Source organism: Aplidium turbinatum, chromosome 9, assembly GCF_918807975.1.
Source record: "Aplidium turbinatum chromosome 9, kaAplTurb1.1, whole genome shotgun sequence".
NCBI lineage: Eukaryota > Metazoa > Chordata > Ascidiacea > Aplousobranchia > Polyclinidae > Aplidium > Aplidium turbinatum.
The window spans coordinates 14,145,268-14,164,449 of NC_137480.1; the positions used below are offsets into that span (position 1 = coordinate 14,145,268).

The window sequence follows — 19,182 nt, forward strand, 5'->3', positions numbered from 1 at the left end:
ACATTAGTCGCAAAAATATTACAATTTTGGCAAAAATGGGTGTTTTTTTACTTAAGTCAATGGAACAAGAATTAAATTAAATTTTACACACCTTTTCACTATCTTATATGATGAACACCTGCAAAATTTGAGTGAAATTTATTGAGAAACACGAAAGTTATAAAGCATTTAGTTTGGGGGGTCTGCCGAGGGGGCACAATTTTTTTACTTTTGGCCATGTTTGAGGTCCTATTACTGCTTAAGTAAATTAGGTAAGAACCTAGTTTTTTTACAGGTGATAGTACTTCTGCCAAATATTGAAAAAATAACATCGTTCACATTGTTACTCTAAAAGGTCAAAGGTCAAAGACATCTAAATGTAGCCGTTTCCAGCTCTCGGTTAAAATTTTTCAAACTTAACCTTGCCAAGACCCTATTTTTGATTGGTTTTGGCTGACATTTAGTAGAAATGTTGTTTACAGGATTTTCTATGAACTGAGAAAATTTCAGTACAAAATATTAAAGGGGTTGGGAGGTATTTAATGTGAAACATGGGTCGAAATGACAAAAAGCAAAAAAGAGGTCCTTTTAATATCCCGGTTACCCATGACCCCAGTAAAAATTTACACTGAAATGTCATAGAGAATCCTGTAAACAACATTTCTACTAAATTTCAGCCAAAACCAATCAAAAATAGGGTCTTAGCAAGATTTTAAAATTTTGGAAAATTTTAACCGAGAGCTGGAAACGGCTACATTTGGATGTCTATGACCTTTGATCTTTTAAAGTGACAATACGAACGATGTTATTTTTTCAATATTTGGCAGAAGTACTATCACCTGTAAAAAAATTAGGTTCTTACCTAAGTTACTTAAGCAGTAATAGGACCTCAAACATGGCCAAAAGTAAAAAAATTGTGCCCCCTTGGCAGATCCCCCCAAACTAAATGCTTTATAACTCTCGTGTTTCTTAATAAATTTCACTCAAATTTTGCAGGTGTTCATCATATAAGACAGTGAAAAGGTGTGTAAAATTTAAGAAAAATTGAATAGGTTGAATTTCTTGACTGTGTGAATTGACACGGAATGGCCCAACGGTAAATTTTCAAGTGGCTGGTGGCAGATCAAGCTCTCGTCAGATTACATTCTAAATTTGCACAATTAGTTTTAGTAGTAATTGGCAAGTTTTCCAACCCCAAGCTAATAAAAATTTTATAAAAAGTTTTTTTCACTCCACCCTACTACACAGCTGTGTATGTGACCTTTGTTAAACGGATGCTGTTTTACGATCTTCATGTAGAGTGCTTCAATATCACGCCAGCGTGCAACATGCATTTTCACCAGCTCAGTGGCCTGGTGGTTTCGTCTTCGGCTCTGGTGCTGGTAGATCTGAGATCGATTCCAGGTCGGGTCAAAGCGAAGACTTTAAAAACGGTACCGATTGTGTTCTTTCTTGCGTAACGCAGTGAGAATAAATCGGGTAATAATGTGATAACATCGTAAAACCTGATATAAAATTAAACATGAGCCCTGTCGCTAAAAGACCTTAGCTGTTGTAGAGCAACAATAAATAAAAACCATAACATTATTATTAACATGCATTTTCGCCTCTTTCATGAAAGGGAGTTTTTTATTGTGCTCAGTTGCAATTTGTGAAAAGCGTTGCAATTAGTTGCAATTCACATTTCTTTGTCATGCTTTCGACGGTTTCAAACTTCGTTACGCTGCTGACCAACTTCTTAATTCAACTGTTTCATCACAAACCATTTATTTGTGCTGCAATTCATTGGCAAACATTGCTTGATCGTTAACTGCAATTGTTGTGGATATTTTCAATAGATTTAGCAACAGTTAGCCATAGTAGCCTACAGTAAGTCATAGTTAGGCCTATGTATGCGCAATTTGCGCAAATTACGCATACTAGTCTTAAGATTTTGGAACCCAAGTTTAAAAACCCGAGATTGCGAGTTACGAGTCCTTCTATTTAAGGTGTCCATGGTTGTAACACCAAGCAGAAATTTTTCTTTTTCGTAGCTGTTTGCAATTAAAATCCCAAAAAATGCAAAGGTAATCCAGCTAACAATTATTGTAACATCTAATGTTTTTCATGATGCTGATCGTCTGTGTCAAAAGCTGTTTAAACTTTATTTCTCATGTCCATATTGGTTTTATGATATTACAGAGCCACATGAATGTTGGACAGCAAAGAAACTCAACGCGTATTAATTACATCTTTTGTCTTGCTTCAACATTCCTCATTTGAAAAAGAAAAACAACGGCCGTAATTGCAAATTTAGACGAAAGAAATCCTCACACTATCGTATGTTAAACTACATGTGTAATTCCAGCAATAACATCTCAAAACATTTTTTTTATTAAGCCCGGTCTAAAAATACCCTCAGCATACTTTCGCAATATGCATATTGCCTATCCAAGATGTTGTGGGGTACGCTTAGACGTGACTCGTTTATAATACACTTTTGTTAACCAATTAGTGTATGCTGCTGCTATGTGTTGACCCTACAATCCAGCGGCTATTCGACATCCATTACCACAATAAGCCGCATAGGATGCATGTTCACAAAGCAAAGGGTGTTTAATGGTGGTTAAATGACAAGTGTTATGAAACAAACAAGTCCTTGAACTTGCGCATTGTGACATATGAACCTAGGGTGAAGGTATTTGTATCGCATTGAGATAATGGTCGGTTCCAGGTTGATAAACATTCAGTTCAACCAAACAGCTTGAATTAGCGATGTTAGATGCTTCATTGACGTTTTCGTCATTAAATCTGGTTCTGTCGAAAATAGAAAGCTCAGGCATGTTCACTTGGCGTGGATTTAGTAGAGTTGTAATTTATAGTTTCGGAGGGAGTTCTCTTTTTTGTGACCACAGACAGGCAAAGTACAACACAACAGGGTTGAGCATTATAAGAATAAACTTGGCCCAAATTTTAAGTCGACGCCGCGCCATGTCGACATGACGCCCGGCACAGGTCAATAGTTTGTCATAAAATAATAAAATGTTTGTCCAAATTTGAATGAAACAATTCCCATTGGAGACACATGATCCCATAGTGCATCACCACTTCAAAACGTCATGCGGTTTTTCAAGCAAGTAGACAGACACCTTATCCGCTATGTATCACAGCATTGACGCTCAGCAACAACTAAAGTGTCTTGGGCGTGGTGACACCTCTCCCCCGAGAAGCAACTGACAATAGGCTGCGGAAATAGCGCTTATTGTTATTTGATTGTCTGTAAACATCGGCCAGCAACAGCTTGACTAACATGGTGCCCTGATAATTCTATAAAACCGCATTCCGCAAGGATTTGAAACTTCAGACTAGTTCGGAACATACAGTAAAATCATTATTATTACTCTTGTATTTTTTCCACAATATCTCAGATTGAGCCTTCAAACTGTATTTTTCTGTTTTGATAGAGCGTGAATTTAGTGCGAGATGGTTCGAGGTTTTTGAGAGATACCACACGTGTAGAACTTTTTAGCTAAATTGTCAGATCTTGTGATTCAAAATTAAATATAATTTTGAATCCTGAAATTTTAAATATTGATGTATAAATATTGTTCCATTAATCTTTTACATTGTGTAAAAAAAGAAGAAAAATAAAAGGTATAAATATTTTATAATGGAATACAATACACTTGTAGACTTGGACTGTAAAAGCTCAAGGTAGGCTTAGTAATTTAATCGCCGACTCAAAAGAGTTCAAAAACCGAAGACGACAAAAATATTTTGAAATAAAGTATTAATGAAGACGATCTTTTCCTTTTATATTCCTTTTGTGAGTCACACTTTGGCACTTGACATTTGTTACCGACCAGGGATTGGCAGCGATTTTTGCATTACGGGTCGATACAAGGTAAACTCTATTTCCACTGTCTGGCCAACAAAAAGTAACAGATTTTAACATGAAAAAAATAAGGCAACAAAGGTTGTAGCACGTAATTTTGGTACAATTCTACACAACCCAATTTGTGTACCAGGAGAACTTAGTATTTGCATACGATCAGGGTGCAAACACAACGCAAGCGGGTACAAAGTCGCCCGGTGGTTATCGGCTCCTTTGAGAAAGACTAACAATACAATCCACACGCGACTGATTTTTTGGCGCTTGGAAACACTGTCAGTACCGCCAAATTCGTCATTCGAAAATGCACTAAAATTTAATGTCAAATTCTAGAATGTTACGTGAGCACTGAGCAGCCAAAAGCTTCGCTGACTATCAAATATCTCTCGTTCATTGACAGGAAGCTTTAGGTGTGTTTATCCCCAACAGAAATTTTATAGCCCTAAACGTTGCACTCACTGTTCTTGAGTTGTTCGTTATGACAGTGTCTTGATTGGCAGCTGGCAGGTTTGCCAATCATGAAGTCATGCATAAGTTATTTTTCAAACACAGTCACCTCGTAGCCTAATTGTCGTAACTCGTAAATACAATTAAGCAAATTGTAGTTTTAAAACGCCAATAAATGCCACATCAGCGCGCAGCCTTTGTAGTATTAAAATCCCGGCATAAAACCGGCCACCAACGTGCGCTATGAGTGTGCAGAAATGACAGATGACTCGGAAAGATAAGCAGGTAAGACAATAAGGTAATGTAACGACCACACAAGATCAAGGTCAATAAGATTGATCTGGCGTTGAATCCAACAATGATTGATGATGATGTCCGGTTCCATTTCAAATTTGCATTACCCGAAACGATAATTTATTCTGCGACGCACTGACGTGTCTAGTTCTGCTTTAATTCAGTTTTAATGAGCTTCAATTGCACATTGGCGTAGTTCACTTCAAAGGTTTCGATTGTACAACAATTCTATTTCAGTTGACCAGCATTTTTATGAGCTTTCACTTGTCAATGGCAATTTGTTTTCCTCTACGTGTTCCGAAAGCATTGTGGATGACATAGTTATTATTCACATAATTGATTTTTATTCATGAGGATAGCCTTCCTATTTCCAGAAGAAAAAGATTCAAGAATTGCATTTTGATGTTGCAGGGGTACACTGAGTCTCAAAAACTGTAGCTCAATCTGATTCAGCAAAAGCTCAATCCTGGCAGTATCGCTTACTTGCAGAGGCTTTAAAATTGACGCAGGCCCGGTCATTCAGATTGACAGTGTGAAGTTTCCGGTTGTTAAAGCTTTGTTGGATGGGAATTATTCCATCAACTAGATGCCGCTGAATGGTGAATTATCACTGGTCAACACACATTTTGGTGCCAAGAAAGTTTTAACGGTTTTGGAGTATTTTGATGCCGCTGAATTCGAAAAATAACCTTGGTTTTTACGAATTGGCTCTAATTTTTGAGATATTCCATGGTTGTACTCCAAAAAAGTGCTAAAAATATGCAAATTGTGGCATTAGTATTGTTTTTATGCTATAACTTTGATGAGACCTTGTCTGTCTTTTACAAGCATGTCCATACCTTATTTTTACATTTTTGATGCGATTCTGTGAAATATGACCATTGCTATTGCAGAGAGCCTTCCAAAGGCAAACCATGTTTTATGTGAAAATCAAGCAAAAATTAAACAATTTTAGCAATAAGTAACAGATTTTCTGTTTGCAAAAACAGGTGGCATCAAAGCAGAAACACTACTTTTAGTATCAACCGAAGTAGCCTACACTTCGTAAATTGTTAAAGCACATTAATCATTCATATGATGCGAAAAATTAGTCGATGTTTACAAATTTTCTTTTGTAAGACTTTCTGAATGTGATGTGGCCAAACATTCACGTTGGAGACTCCAACAGTAGTCAGCCATCATGTAGGCATCCCATCTGTCCTGGTACCGTTCTTCTATGACCCTAATGTCCTGGTGGAACCTTTCTCCGTGCTCTTTACTTAGGTCACCAAGGTTTGCAGGAAAACGATCTAAGTGGCTGAAGAGATAGTGAACCTTGAAACTCATCTTCACACCTAAATCTTTGAACTTGGAAAGCATTATCTTCTACCAATTCTTGGTAATTTTCAGCTTTTTTGTTTCCAAGGAATTTCTGTGTGACTAAAACAAACGAATGCCATGCAACAAACTCCTTGTCTGTCATAGACTGCACAAAACGTGCATCTTTTATGAGTTTGCGGATCTGAGGGCCATCAAAAATACCTGCTTTCAGCTTTTCGATGGTCAAATCAGGAAATGCTCTGCAAATATAATTATTGAAAAGCAGTCGCCAGTCGTAGGCAAGGCTGTTATAAACTGCTTCATCAAACCAAGTGTGATGTGTAATGGTGGAATGATGATTTTTTTTCTCAGTCAACTAAAGGCCCATTAATGATGTTACCTTCAACAACTCTCATGGAATCTGCAGGTGGCCACCTTTTTTTCATCCAGTGATTATTAAGAGCTTGGTTATCCCACAAGCAGATGAAACATGGATATTTTATTTTGCTGGCCAAGCAAAAAAATTACCATTTTCAAGTCTACACAAATTAATGATTGGTGAGAGTCGTAATCCAGTTTCTGTAATATCGTTTTAATGTTATTGTGCTCTTCTTTTAGTTTTGTTGGATGGCCAATTGGGAGAGATGGACATCTGTTACCGTTATGTAACAATATACACTTTAAACTTTCTTTTGAACTGTCTATGATCAAGCTCCACTCTTGAGTTCTATATTGTGGTACTCTCATTTACAGCAGAAGCCCTGCGATGTCTTTGCAGTAAACAAATTCATCTTGCTGGAAAAAAAATATGGAAGCAATTCCTTTTCTCTCGCAAATAAAATATTATGGAAGCTCTGGTTCCAAGACAGTTTTTGTCTTTGAGTCGAGATGCCATAATTTCTGCTGCTTATTTGGATAGGTTGAGATCCCTGATGAGATCACTCAGCTCCTCTTGTTTGAATGTCTCTGGAATAGCTGAACTACTTTCAAACACATTTCCACCGCTGTCACTTGCAGAGCTTTCTACCTCTTTCTTCCATCATATTCCATGGCTATGTCAAGTAAATCACTAAATTCAGGCACAGGCACTTGCATACAGTGAGGCACAGGTCGTGGTTTTGGTTTTATTCATGGTTTTATTGATGAGGAACGACAAGAGGTCAATTTCTTTTTATCTTAAAAGATAGTAGCCAAAACTTGTTTTAGTGTTCAAAAACAGATAGCCCACCCCAGAAAACATGGGGGTAGAGTTAAAAATTATCCAAATATGTTGAGCGGTTCTTGAGATATTGCCGTTTTTCTATTGCTCCTTATCTATGAAGCCACCTAGTGGCCAAGGGTTATTTCACTTATAACTCGAGAACCGCTTAATTATCTGATTTTCATCAAATTTGCACCATTCTTCTCAGAAAAATGAGAAGCATGTTTTAAACCAATAAAAAAAACCTAACCTCTTGGTCATCTAACCAAAATTTGAAAATATCGATATCTCAAAAACTGGAGCCAATTCAAAGAAACGGATGTTATTTTCGGATTCAGTGGCCCAAAATTGCCCAGAAACCGTTAAAATATCTTCGGCCCTCGACAAAAAGTTTTTTTTTTGTTGGCCAGTGCCTTGAAGTGCGTCGCTCAAGCGCACACCCCCAGAGTCAAACCAGCGCGCTTGACTATGCCATTTCTTTGTTCACAAAAGCGAGAGCAAACCAACCTATCGGAGATGCACTGAAAATTATGGATCAAACATAGTCTCAAGTGATTTCGTTTTTTAGGCTTGCAGTAGTGAAATAAAGCATGGTATGCAAGTCTTCAGACTACATTGTAATAGCGAATAGATTGCAAGTAACTAGTGGTTTAACAAAGCACACTTCATTTGTTGTGTAAGCTCTCAAACAACGCCAGAATTGTTACAGACACGCGTACGTTCGTCAAATGGCTCACAGCCAAGGTCACTGAAGCAGTTGCTGACGCAGAAGCAAAGGTCAAAGGTAAGTTTTTAAAAACATAGGAAAAGCTTCACAAATTCCGTCCATAACAAAAATCTTGCAAATTTTTATAATCTATGAAATATGAACCGATTTGTGTAAGACAAAACGATACGATATACGAGTACTCCCATTCTTTATTCTCTATTCAGTGAACTGTCACAATTGATAGATTAACGTGATTGTAGTTGAACTACTCAGTTCAAGGTCACATCTGCGATCATCATATTACCGTCACTAATTTGCATATGGTACGGATTTTGTTGAACAACGTTTCAAAATGGCATTACGTTGTGACCTCATGACTCAGTGATTTTGTACTGCAGTTCATCAAATTCATCACAAATTTTTGCTGAAATTCTTACTCGAGCAGACAAAACTGCTTGTTCTCATTATAAGATAAATTTGCTACAATACTCTGCTGTCTCTGACAGCAATGAAGCCTCGGGTTATCAAGCTAGCGTAAACACGGCACCATATCTACAGCGACCGAAATGACAGCTTCAAATATCTTTTGCATCAACGTCAAAAAATTGCTGATAGCGATTATCTGAAACATATTAGTGGAAGCCACAAAAACAAAACGGTCTAGTCCTGCCAACGCTTTAACAATTCATATAGTACTTGTTCTAAAATAAAACTGCTCATCCCTTTTCATCCTTTAAAAAGTAAGACTTTTTGTAAAAACCAACCATGGCACCCAGCGACGGGTTTTCAACAGTATGGCAAACTTGTTAAATCGTCTGCTTGAATTCGAGTGCACTCGGTTTCCAGAGATGCTTTTTCATGTACAGGTTTAACTTTCCCTTTATCAACCAAAATGCATTGACGAAATTTACCAAAACACTATATGCATCCCAACGTACATGAACATTATCAAACTAGCTTAGATTAAATTCAAGAAGGGTTGTATTGCATTAATTTGGAATGTATGTGAGCAATAAGTTACGTACGATACATTTAGCTGCTATTATGGAAATCTTTAATTCACTGGAGATCAAACTACTAATTTGCGAAGACTACGATTTAATTTAGATTTGAATCGGAAAGCCATGTTCAAAGTACATTTGCAAAATATTAAAAACCCTGTTGCTTGCAGACTCAAACAGCTGTCAGATTCACGAAGGTTTATTTTTTTCATGATTGTGATTCTCATTTTAACAACGCAGAGCAAACTACAGTCAATACCAAATCTGTCATTCAAATAACGTGAGCACTCCGACAACGAAATAAAACTAAAAGGCATTAGTTTTGACGTCCCAACACCAAAAGCAGCGCTACAGCTTTCAGTGTAAGTAGTGAGTCAAAACTTAAAAGCCAGTGAAACGATGCGATGGCTACTTTCCTTTGACTGTAACAGCAAATTAACAATTGCTTTCATCGACTGCAGATATTAATTTGACAGAAAATGAAAAGAATATGAAACGAGGTAACATTATCATAAAATTACACAAATTTATTACTGGAGAACGGATTTTTCTGCTTTCAGGCAAATCAATGAAGGAATAGGTAAATAATGAACTTGTTTATCTTGACAACAAAACTTTTAGTGTTTTATCATAGTATGCGTTAAAAAACGGTCCCCTTCAAAATTAAATGGATGCTTTAACGCTACGAATGGCCTCAGAGATTTTAGCGACATTGAAAAAAAAAGCTTATAACAAATCAGTAGTAAAATTAAGAAAGGATGGCTTACAACTCGAACAATTCAAAAGGGACTGGCTTGCTTCCTGCATGTCGGGATGTACAAATCCCTTGATAATTCACGATATAGTATTTAGGTGCCAATGTTGTTTGTTGAAAACAAATACCACTGTAAAGTTTATGAAAGGATCGTTTACCAGTCGCTTGACAACTGTGTCAAGTTAAAGCCATTGGCAATACGGCTTATCGGCAAAAACACAAGTGATCGATAATGTAAATGAATGATAAACCATAGCTGAGCCTGAATCAAATCTAATGAGTCATTTCACTAAGAAGTTTTTAATGCTGTGGATGCATCTGTGATAGAAATCTTAAGATATTTTGATAAAAGTAACGCTATACTGTACATGCCCAGATAACTTAATGACACTTTGAATTACAAAGGTCGATGACGGGAGTTGGAAACCTTTACTCATGTGAAATATGCCAATATTGACAAATACCTATGTAAAACAAAAGATGTTAATTCAATGTAAACAAGATGGTGTTTGCTTGCAGAAAAGATACTACAATTGTGGTAGAGAGGGGACTTTCTTCAACCATTGACAGATAAAACCAAGCAACCACACGACATTTTAAATAATACATTTAAAGTGAATATAAACTATAAGCTACGAACGTTTTCGGCCATACACATGTTAGCCCTTTCCAAGTAACGAAAAATAACGCACACAAAAACCGCCATGTGATGTGCCTTCATTCTCCCCTGCTTTGCCGTTTCATTCTTATGCATTTCGTTTTTCAATTCATTGTGTAGATCAGTTATTTATTTTCAATGTAGCAGTTATTTTTCGTTACTTGAAAAGGGCTAACATGTGCATGGCCGAAAACGTTCGTAGTTTATAGTTTATATTCACTTTAATGTATTATGTTAAATGCCGTGTGGTTGCTCGGTTTTATCTGTCTGTGGTAGGAAAAGATACTAATCCGTCAATCAACGTACTCTATACTTTGAAAGGTAGACAAATGATAATGGAAAATGCTCTCGAAAAATTGCAATCAAAATTCAAGAAGCAGGATAGAGCTCAATTCCCACCTCCACGAAGCACAATCGACTTTCACACATGATTATTTTTTGTTGTATCCGGTCTTACACCCGGTGGTTGTAGACTTAGATTCAGTGGACGGGTAGGCATGCCTGCCAAAGTGTCCTGCCAAAGACACAGCCACACGCTCTTGAGCGGTATCGAACCAGCGCCCTTTCGAGTGCGGCACCAGTGCTCTCACCACTCGGCTGTGCAGCCGACAGATAATTACACTGAAAGGCTAAAATCAAGGCTAACTTTCATCAGCTAAAATTTGCTACAATTTGGAAAAAAAGATTCTAAATCAAATTTTAGCAATCGATTTTTTGTTAGTTGTTCAAGTAAGTAATCCCATCGTGTATCAAAGCCAACGCCCCTTAACCTGTCAGGAAGGTCTCTTGATTTTAATAGAACGAAGTTAAAACATTGAGGTGTGAAAGAAGTGGTAATTAATAGGTTAGTTCCTTTACCAACAAACTATCATCTGTGTTTGTTGGAAAGTAAGTAACAGCTGTTGCTGTCTTCAGGAAACATTCCAACCTTCAAATTGAAACACTAACATCATGAATGATCAAACCTAATGACGGTTAAAACGTTTGTGAACGTTTGATTTCGGTTTTCGTCATTAACATATCCGGAGACAAAAAGAAAATACCAACTACAATATGTTTGTGTAATGACATTATGATGTGCATTTGCTGCATGACTGCAAGACGCCAGAAAAGAAAGTTTGTTCATGTCAAACTTCCCAAGACCACATTAGCGATTAAAATGAAGATCTTTGCAATGGTGCTCGCTGTAGTATAACGCAAATTGATTGCAATTTTTTCATTGAAATACAAAGCTCATTCTTTGGCACGCTATTCCCGAAGGAAAATTAAGATACTTCAGCAGAATCCTTCGGATGTAAGGTCAATAGTTAAAAAAAAAGAAATAACTTCATCATAAAAGATTATTTACTGAACAGGTAGCAACAAAATTTAATTGAAAGAAAAAAAAAGAAAACATTGCTTGCACAAAGGGCCCATTCCTTCATCTTTCAATAATAATATTTCGACGAGAAAAGCAAACAATAATGTCAATGACTTGGCACTACAGAAAACAGTGACGTCAAGAGACTCCAACTTAACCATCCTTGTGACGTACTAGCCATTCGTCATCGCTCGAAACGAACACTGCTTCAATTTGCATTCTCTTTGGTGCTGATGATGGCGTCCGAAAATGAAAGCACCAATCTTTTCACTCTAATACCTTTTTCCCAATTGAAGAATTGAATTATTGTTTTTATATGGTAATCAAAACGATACCTCGGTGATAATAGTAACAAAGCATCATCCCCAATGATTGCAGCGCACAAACCTGTACGGAAGTGCAGTTATAAAACTGCTTGGTACACTTGTGGCGAAAAATTTGAACGTGGTATTGAATACCCATTTGCAATCATCGCTTTTGTCATAAGTGCTGACACTTCGCAAACGTATCTGCAGAATCGATTGCATATAAGAATATAAACTTTTATCTGATAGTGATAAGCTATGTTGTGAAGTTTCTAAAAAAAAGTTCCTTAAAGCGTTAGTAATTGATTAATTGTTTGGCTGGTGTCAACAATCATTTGTGTTTTGCCTTTTTAGCGTAAAGTTGTTAATTAGCCATCTGATTAACTGAGCCAAAGGCTGCAAGGTATGGAACAAAACATTTTCCACGATCTTCGACGGAAAATAAAAAAGAATTGTCCTGAGACTACGATCACGTACACAGAAGTGGTACTGCTATCTAGCAAACAAAAAAACATGATTTTGGTCAGCTGTAACCGTGGACTCTGTAATACTTGCCGGTTGTGTTGCAAAACAACTGCAGCTCCACATATTTCATGTTATCGTTTCGATTTGTAATTGTGAGATCTTCACACACCAATGAGCAGCGCAAGAAAACACAATAAACCTAACGTAAAAAAAAAAACTGTGGCATAAATCAGCTGTGTAGTCTTTTTTTAAAAGAAACAAACTCGTTAACTTTGCTTAATAGCCGGATACAAATGAATCGTTCAAAATCTTGATCAAAATCATTAACTCAAAAGACAAAAACACAACGACCGGTCTTGAACTGGTATTTAGTCATCGTGGACCACCCGATGGTCAACCAATAGTAGACAGATTACCAGTGTAACGGGAAATTACAATGTTTATGAACTGATAAGCGGAATAATCAGGTTAAAATAAATACCACAATAAAATGCCTATCCACAACCTGCACAGAGATGTCAATCACAAACGACATATCGTAAACAGTTGTCGCAAGTATGTTCTAATTCCCCTATTTAGTTGCGTCCAAGACATGTCAGCTGGATATAAACAACTTTGTGTGCATCTACTGGTTAAAATTCCTTAAATTGATGTCGATTATACGTGTAAGGACGTTAGATGGACTGGCAATAAAGTTGTTAAAAGGCAAAATCAATTCCAGGAGAAACAAAACGAAATGATAACAAAAACAATTTCAAATCTCATTTTGAGTGGAGTAGTAGGTGGTTTAGAAACATATGTATGATTATACTTTTTAGTTTCGGTATGAGTGAAAATAAAGTATGACACGAACGTGGTAAGAAAGCTGTTTTATAGGTGTATGGGAACAAATCTGGCAATTGCTCTGTTTGTCAGCTGTTTTGTTTGCTTGTTTGGGTTTGGCTATCAAGCTCAATGCCCCATGCCTCAAACAAACTTCAGCATTTCGGTTTAAAAAATACATTCAAAATTAGATCAAAACTAAAACTATCAAAGCTTAATAAAAGTTTAATTTATCAACTTCAGATATAGAGCAAATAAGTAAGAAACATACGTTTAAACGATTAAAATTGAAGGCCTTTGTATTTCCACATGTTTGTGTTCTTAACCAAAAGCATAAAGTCTTTTAAAATAGAGATAAAATTGTAAAAAGCAATAAAATATAGAAAGACTTGTTTGAGTCTTTTAAAAGCGAACATACTTTGTCAGTTGAATACTTGAAAGGACTTTTGTAAAGGGCCAATTACTTAAAACAATGAACATATCACAAACAAATTGAAGAGGTGCCGTTTCACACCATAAAATACATTCACACCTTGTTACTGCAATGAGTTGATTGGTTTTCTCTTCAAGAAGGAATCAATTTGAATTCTCTGTCTGGCAATCTTTGATCACCAAGAGGCAACCTCAAAGAAGCTTTGATGGAAAATGTAATTGTCCATCAAATCGCTCTTTTGTACCAATTCAATCAAGGATCGTAAAATGAAGAAAATATACTGTCTCACGTTGAAAGAACATATGGTGATGATGGATTCACATAAACCGTTTGCTATGGAATAGACAGTCACAATAGATTGGTCCCACCTGTACGGTTGTGAAACGCTTTCCAATCGCAGGGCGAAGCGTGTGAAGTGTATCTCGTAAAACGAAAGACAAAGCGTTTAGAATACGATGTGTAATCTAGTGATCGTTTTATGAAAAAGAAACTATTATGCGTTAAGCTGCTGCACATGTGAGAAAGACTAAATTGCTTGTTCGTTATACAGATAGTTAACAATTAATCGACAATGCAGTCTATTTCTATCAATGGTACAGTCATTCCTACCACTTCTGTAGGATTGTAGTGCTTACAGAACTTAACAATTTATGTTTACGCATTATTTGCTGAGGAAGTGCGCTTTCATAGTAGTAAAATGTCAATAATATTATAATTAATCTAGTGTTCGATCATTGATGGGAGCATGGGCCCAGCTGACAAGACCACGGAACAAACCAGCCTGTTGACAAACTAAATATAACAAAATGGACTTTATTTTCCTTAAGTTCTGTGAAAAAAACTTGGAGCATCCATAAAAAAATATGGCTAGTTGATCTCCTTAGCGTTAGCCCATCCTCAGCCGCTTGTTTTGGTAGCGACGAAGACAACTCGAAAAGAGTAGCTGCAGACATATAACCACACATATAGGACCTTATAGGGCCATGGGTTTCCCAACATTTGTTTGGAAAATAGGAAAAATCTCAAAACTACAATTCATTTCCCAAAAACAAATACTGTCCACAACGTTAGTTTAATGTGAAAACGCTTACATCTGCAGTGATTTTTGAAGGTTTATATTTCCTACCGTAAATAATGAAGTGGCTTAGCTTCTATGCTGAAGTATAAATCCGATTATCTCCTGCCACCGCTGCTGTTTTAAGTTTCAAACTATTTCAATCAGTGCTGTTGTTATGCAATCGAGCATATCTCATTTGCTGCAATTCCTTCCGACAAGTTTACTAAAAACCGGCTAAAAGCAAGCAACTAAATAAACAATTGCAACAGAATAGATTTTTTTAGCTCAGATGGTGTGAGATATCGGGGTTAAAGTAAAGGAAGAGATCGTATTGCGAATGTGATACCAATGAACGGGGCGCAAATAAACCAAGTTTCCTAATGTGTGACCCCTTGAAAAACAATTTTACTTTACTGCACGCGACGGGATTTTGATGACATGACCTCTCATGTTTGCTGACAGGCCAATGGTTTATCACACACTTTGTTCAAACAAAACCCTTAACTTTGACACCTTTGTTGAGTTTGATCGCATATCTATTGGCATAATCAATACCTATAACAAAAGAAAAACAACACAACTTTGTCGTGTTTTGTCACTTTACAGAAAATAATTCTCCTTACTGACACTGGCCGTTGTTGTCAATAAAAAACAGAACAGAAAACGTAAATATCGTTTGTCATTGTATGGCCGTGCGTGGATTGTAGGTAAAAATTCCATACCGAAAATATCCATACAGAAACTATTTATAGGGAAAATAACCCGACTAGAAAATACCCACTCAGAAAATATCTCCTCTCACGAAAAATGTGTACCCTAGTAGTTAACCTACAGCATTTGAAAGATATTTTCTGTATGGGCATTTTCTGTATGGATTTTTTCCGTACTGATTTTTACCGATTACCGGCTGTGCATATTCAAGCGTGATGAACTGCAAATCTCAATTAGTGATAGACACCATTGTAATAACTACTGCAAATATGAAAAAAAAAATTTCTTTCCAACGGGTATCTAAGATAGGTACGTTTTTACTTATTCAAGTTCAGAGCTCTACTTCAAGATAGAGAATAAAGCAGAAAACCTCTTCAAATGATGACAATCGTCATAAATTAAATTCCAAACCGTCGGTAGCTTTCATTTAAGCCAAGTTAAAGCTTGCGCAAGAATAATGAATAGCAACTTAATCATCAATTGTTCCATTCCTTTGTGCTTGGTGTCTTTAGTTGTCGCCGACTGTGCTGGCTGCTGGTATCCAAGTTTTTCATAGATCATTGGAGAGGAACTCAATGATCGCCAAAAAGCGACTTCAGTCTGTGTTTTCATTCCAAAGAAACAAGCCACTCTTTTATCAAACGGTGTACAATTAACAAACTGGCTTACAAGAATCGGAATGGACGTGAAATCGAATCCCAAATTGCTGACAACTTATCTGTTGTTATTCTCTACTGGCAGGTGATATGTTTCAGTTTCGGTTTTGTTTTCATGAATTTTTTGTTTTGATAAATTTGAAAAGAACAGGTATCTTCTACTGTCCGCCTTTCGTACCTTGTACTGTATTGTTATCCGACAAGGTTTCCAACAATAGTAAAAGATCGAGGAAAACATCTTACCCAAGCTGAGCCATGCATAACAACACAAAGAGATCTTACAATTCTCATAAAATAATTAAAATATTTGTATTTGTAGCAAAGACGCTGAAAGCGGAATAAAAAATGGCAAAAGTGCGAATAATATTCGTGATGCTTGTTAACGCCATGCATTTTTTTAACCAAAATTCTGTTTTACCTTTCGGACCAGCAGGGCAGTCACAGGTTGAAGTTGATCGTCGAATTCTATGGGAAGTTGGCTCTTTGAAGATCTGAGATGAAACAGCATAACTATTAAAAGTAGAAAACAAAAAAACATTTTTTCTAAGTGATTTATGAATTCTAGCTTAACAAGTTTTACAAACAAAATCCTTTTTTTGACAAACATAGTACAAGCAACAAAACATTTCATCCATATTTTTGTGTGACCATTGTACAAGTTAGGCTCAATAGTTTACATATTTTTAAAATACAGATTCACGATAATTTCAGTTGCCAATTTAAAAAAAAATTCATCAAAGTCGTAAGAGAACGTGCCTGCATGGGTCAATGATTAAATCTGTGTTTCAAAAATCTACGATTACTCATGTTCTGCTGGCAAACGTCTATGATTCAGTGAAGAAGAGTGTAATTGAATTTCCTTTATTAGTTTTGTAATCTTCCTCTTTGCAGATGGTTTCCAAGTTTTTTGCTAAACGGTAAGCAGCGAGCTCACAATCAACGTAAAGTTCGTAAACAACGCAAACTTAGAATTTACTGGACTATCGTTAAAAGATAGACAAAAAACGCACTTTTTAGGAAGTTCAATTTCGCAACCAACAAACAAACGCATTCTTTCCCACGAAAAACTATTCCATGCATGCCACTTTTTTCAATTATTGATATTGCCGAAGAATTACTATTCAAAGATAGCTCGAAGACGACAAATCGACAAGTGATCCAATGATGATGCCAATTTCACAATATAAAATTACGTTTGTTGATGAAAAAGTTGATTTTGTTGGCTGAACAAAAACTTTCAGTATTTTTTAAAACACAGTACATATATTCAAAATCTATTTAACGCAGTTTTAAAAGTGAATAAAAATACAAAAAGTAAGACATACAAACATAAACAGAACAAATCCGAAAACTGTAGACAAGGCATATGCGCTTACTTCAAAGAAAATGATCAATAATGTTTGAAGTAAAATCAGATACCAGTAATATGTAAAAATTATTAAAAGGTTTTGCTACTTTAGTGTTGAATAAAACGCAACAGCTTTATAACTTTTCTTATATACTGTAACAAGTATGTCTTTTTTACATGCAGTAGGCTTTTTTAAAACTGGGTAAATTGTTGCAACAAAAACATTCGGATGTTTTGCGTCCTTAGATGTTACTCAGTGAAAATTCATTTGTGGTCGATGATATGTCTATTGTGCAACAGAACTGCTTTTTCAAAGCTGTACGCTACGTTTAAAAGTTATTGAATGCTACTGGAACAGAGCTATGTAGCCTAAGTGCTTCTAGTGTATAAGTTAGCCTGGAATCACTACGTTCTGAGAAATGTCAACAGATTAGAATTAAAAACTAAATTCTGGAACCCAGCATGGAACATACCACGTCTTGAGTGCTTACTCATGTTAGTGCGGACCTAGCAGCAAATCGGCGAACGCAAATTCAACACAATAAAACCGTAAATGAACACACTGAAAGTGATCGGGTTATCTTGTACAATGGCAACGCTGCTTAGCCTCAGTCAGATTTGTTTCTCATTACTCAATCGCCTGTCCCTCCGGCACCGCGAGCAGTTAAGTAGGATGCAATCCTTTGATGTTTAAGCAAACCGCTTAATCCAAATTAGCATCATTCCATTTGTTTGAAATGAAATACTTTTACTCCCAATCGATTGTCCTTTTGCATGCGACCATGTCAAGCAAACCTATAATCTTATTTTTGCACGATATACAGCACAATGTTTTATTAATATCAAATCGAAGCATTGTTGTTCAGCTTACCTTGTTCTCCTCAATTGCTGTAAACCGGTTCGAAAGACTTGTTACTGTTGAAGTCAAGTCATTTATTTGCGAGCGATATATCGAACATTCACTTATCATGGATTTTTCAGTTTTCTGAACTTGGAAAAGTTGATTTGCGACCAAAAGTGACGTTGAAAGAGCCGCAATACAAAGCAATGTCAATGCAAAAATAACCACATAAAGACAAGATGATGGTTTTTCCATTCCTCTGCGTACGACTGAACCACTTTTCTGTTGATAAATCTGTGACTTTTTGCTTGAGGCGCTGCTATTGTGTAACATCGGCTCGCTAGCCTTCGTCTCCCCAGCTCCAGGCTTCATTTTTCCCGCTGATTTTCGAAGCGCTGACAGGCAAAAGCGCAGACTAAATTTTCGCGACGATATTTATATTGTCAAATGTTAATATTTACCTCTTTATTTAACTGTTAACCAATCCTAGGCTTTCTGTGTAATCTACAAATGTAATGAACAGTTAATTAACTCAATGTAATGCTAAAGTAAAGGTCAGCGAGCATTTCCACTTGTCCAAGTTAGACTTTCCCGTGTGCTATTGCGACATTAAGACTCTCCATGTCTCCAACTACCGCGGCTTTTAACCTTTCCCTTGAAGTTTCACCTCAGACTACCGAAAATTATGAAATTGAAATTACTTTCAATGGAAGCACCTGTGAGGCAAAACAAAAACTGATGTCTTCTGATTCTTTCTGCAATGGTGGATGTTACGCGTCTGAACGTTTTCTTGATGTACTTTAGCATTAGGCTTTTTGTTTATGCTGAATGAAATGGGCGTTGCTTTTAGAAAATTGGGAATGAAGAATCGACATTGAAGCGTCGGCTAAGAAAGTCAACACCTCACTTGATGTAAAATTGTTCTTTCTACGTTGCCTTATAGCAAAATAACGTTCAAAAATCAGATAATA

General features: G+C 36.5%; 1 protein-coding gene across 1 annotated transcript in view; it reads right to left on the reverse strand.

Annotated features, from left to right (window-relative positions):
• LOC145776720 (uncharacterized) overlaps window positions 1–18,706 on the reverse strand; it is a 51,644-nt gene extending 32,938 nt beyond the window's left edge. The window contains exons 1-2 of the mRNA XM_082587948.1: window positions 18,242–18,706; window positions 16,441–16,513 (exon numbers count right to left, since the gene is read on the reverse strand). Of these exons, the coding sequence (XP_082444074.1) occupies window positions 16,441–16,513; window positions 18,242–18,583 (415 nt within the window). The 5' untranslated portion in view covers window positions 18,584–18,706. The remainder of the gene's footprint in view (window positions 1–16,440; window positions 16,514–18,241) is intronic.
• Window positions 18,707–19,182: the final 476 nt, after the last annotated feature.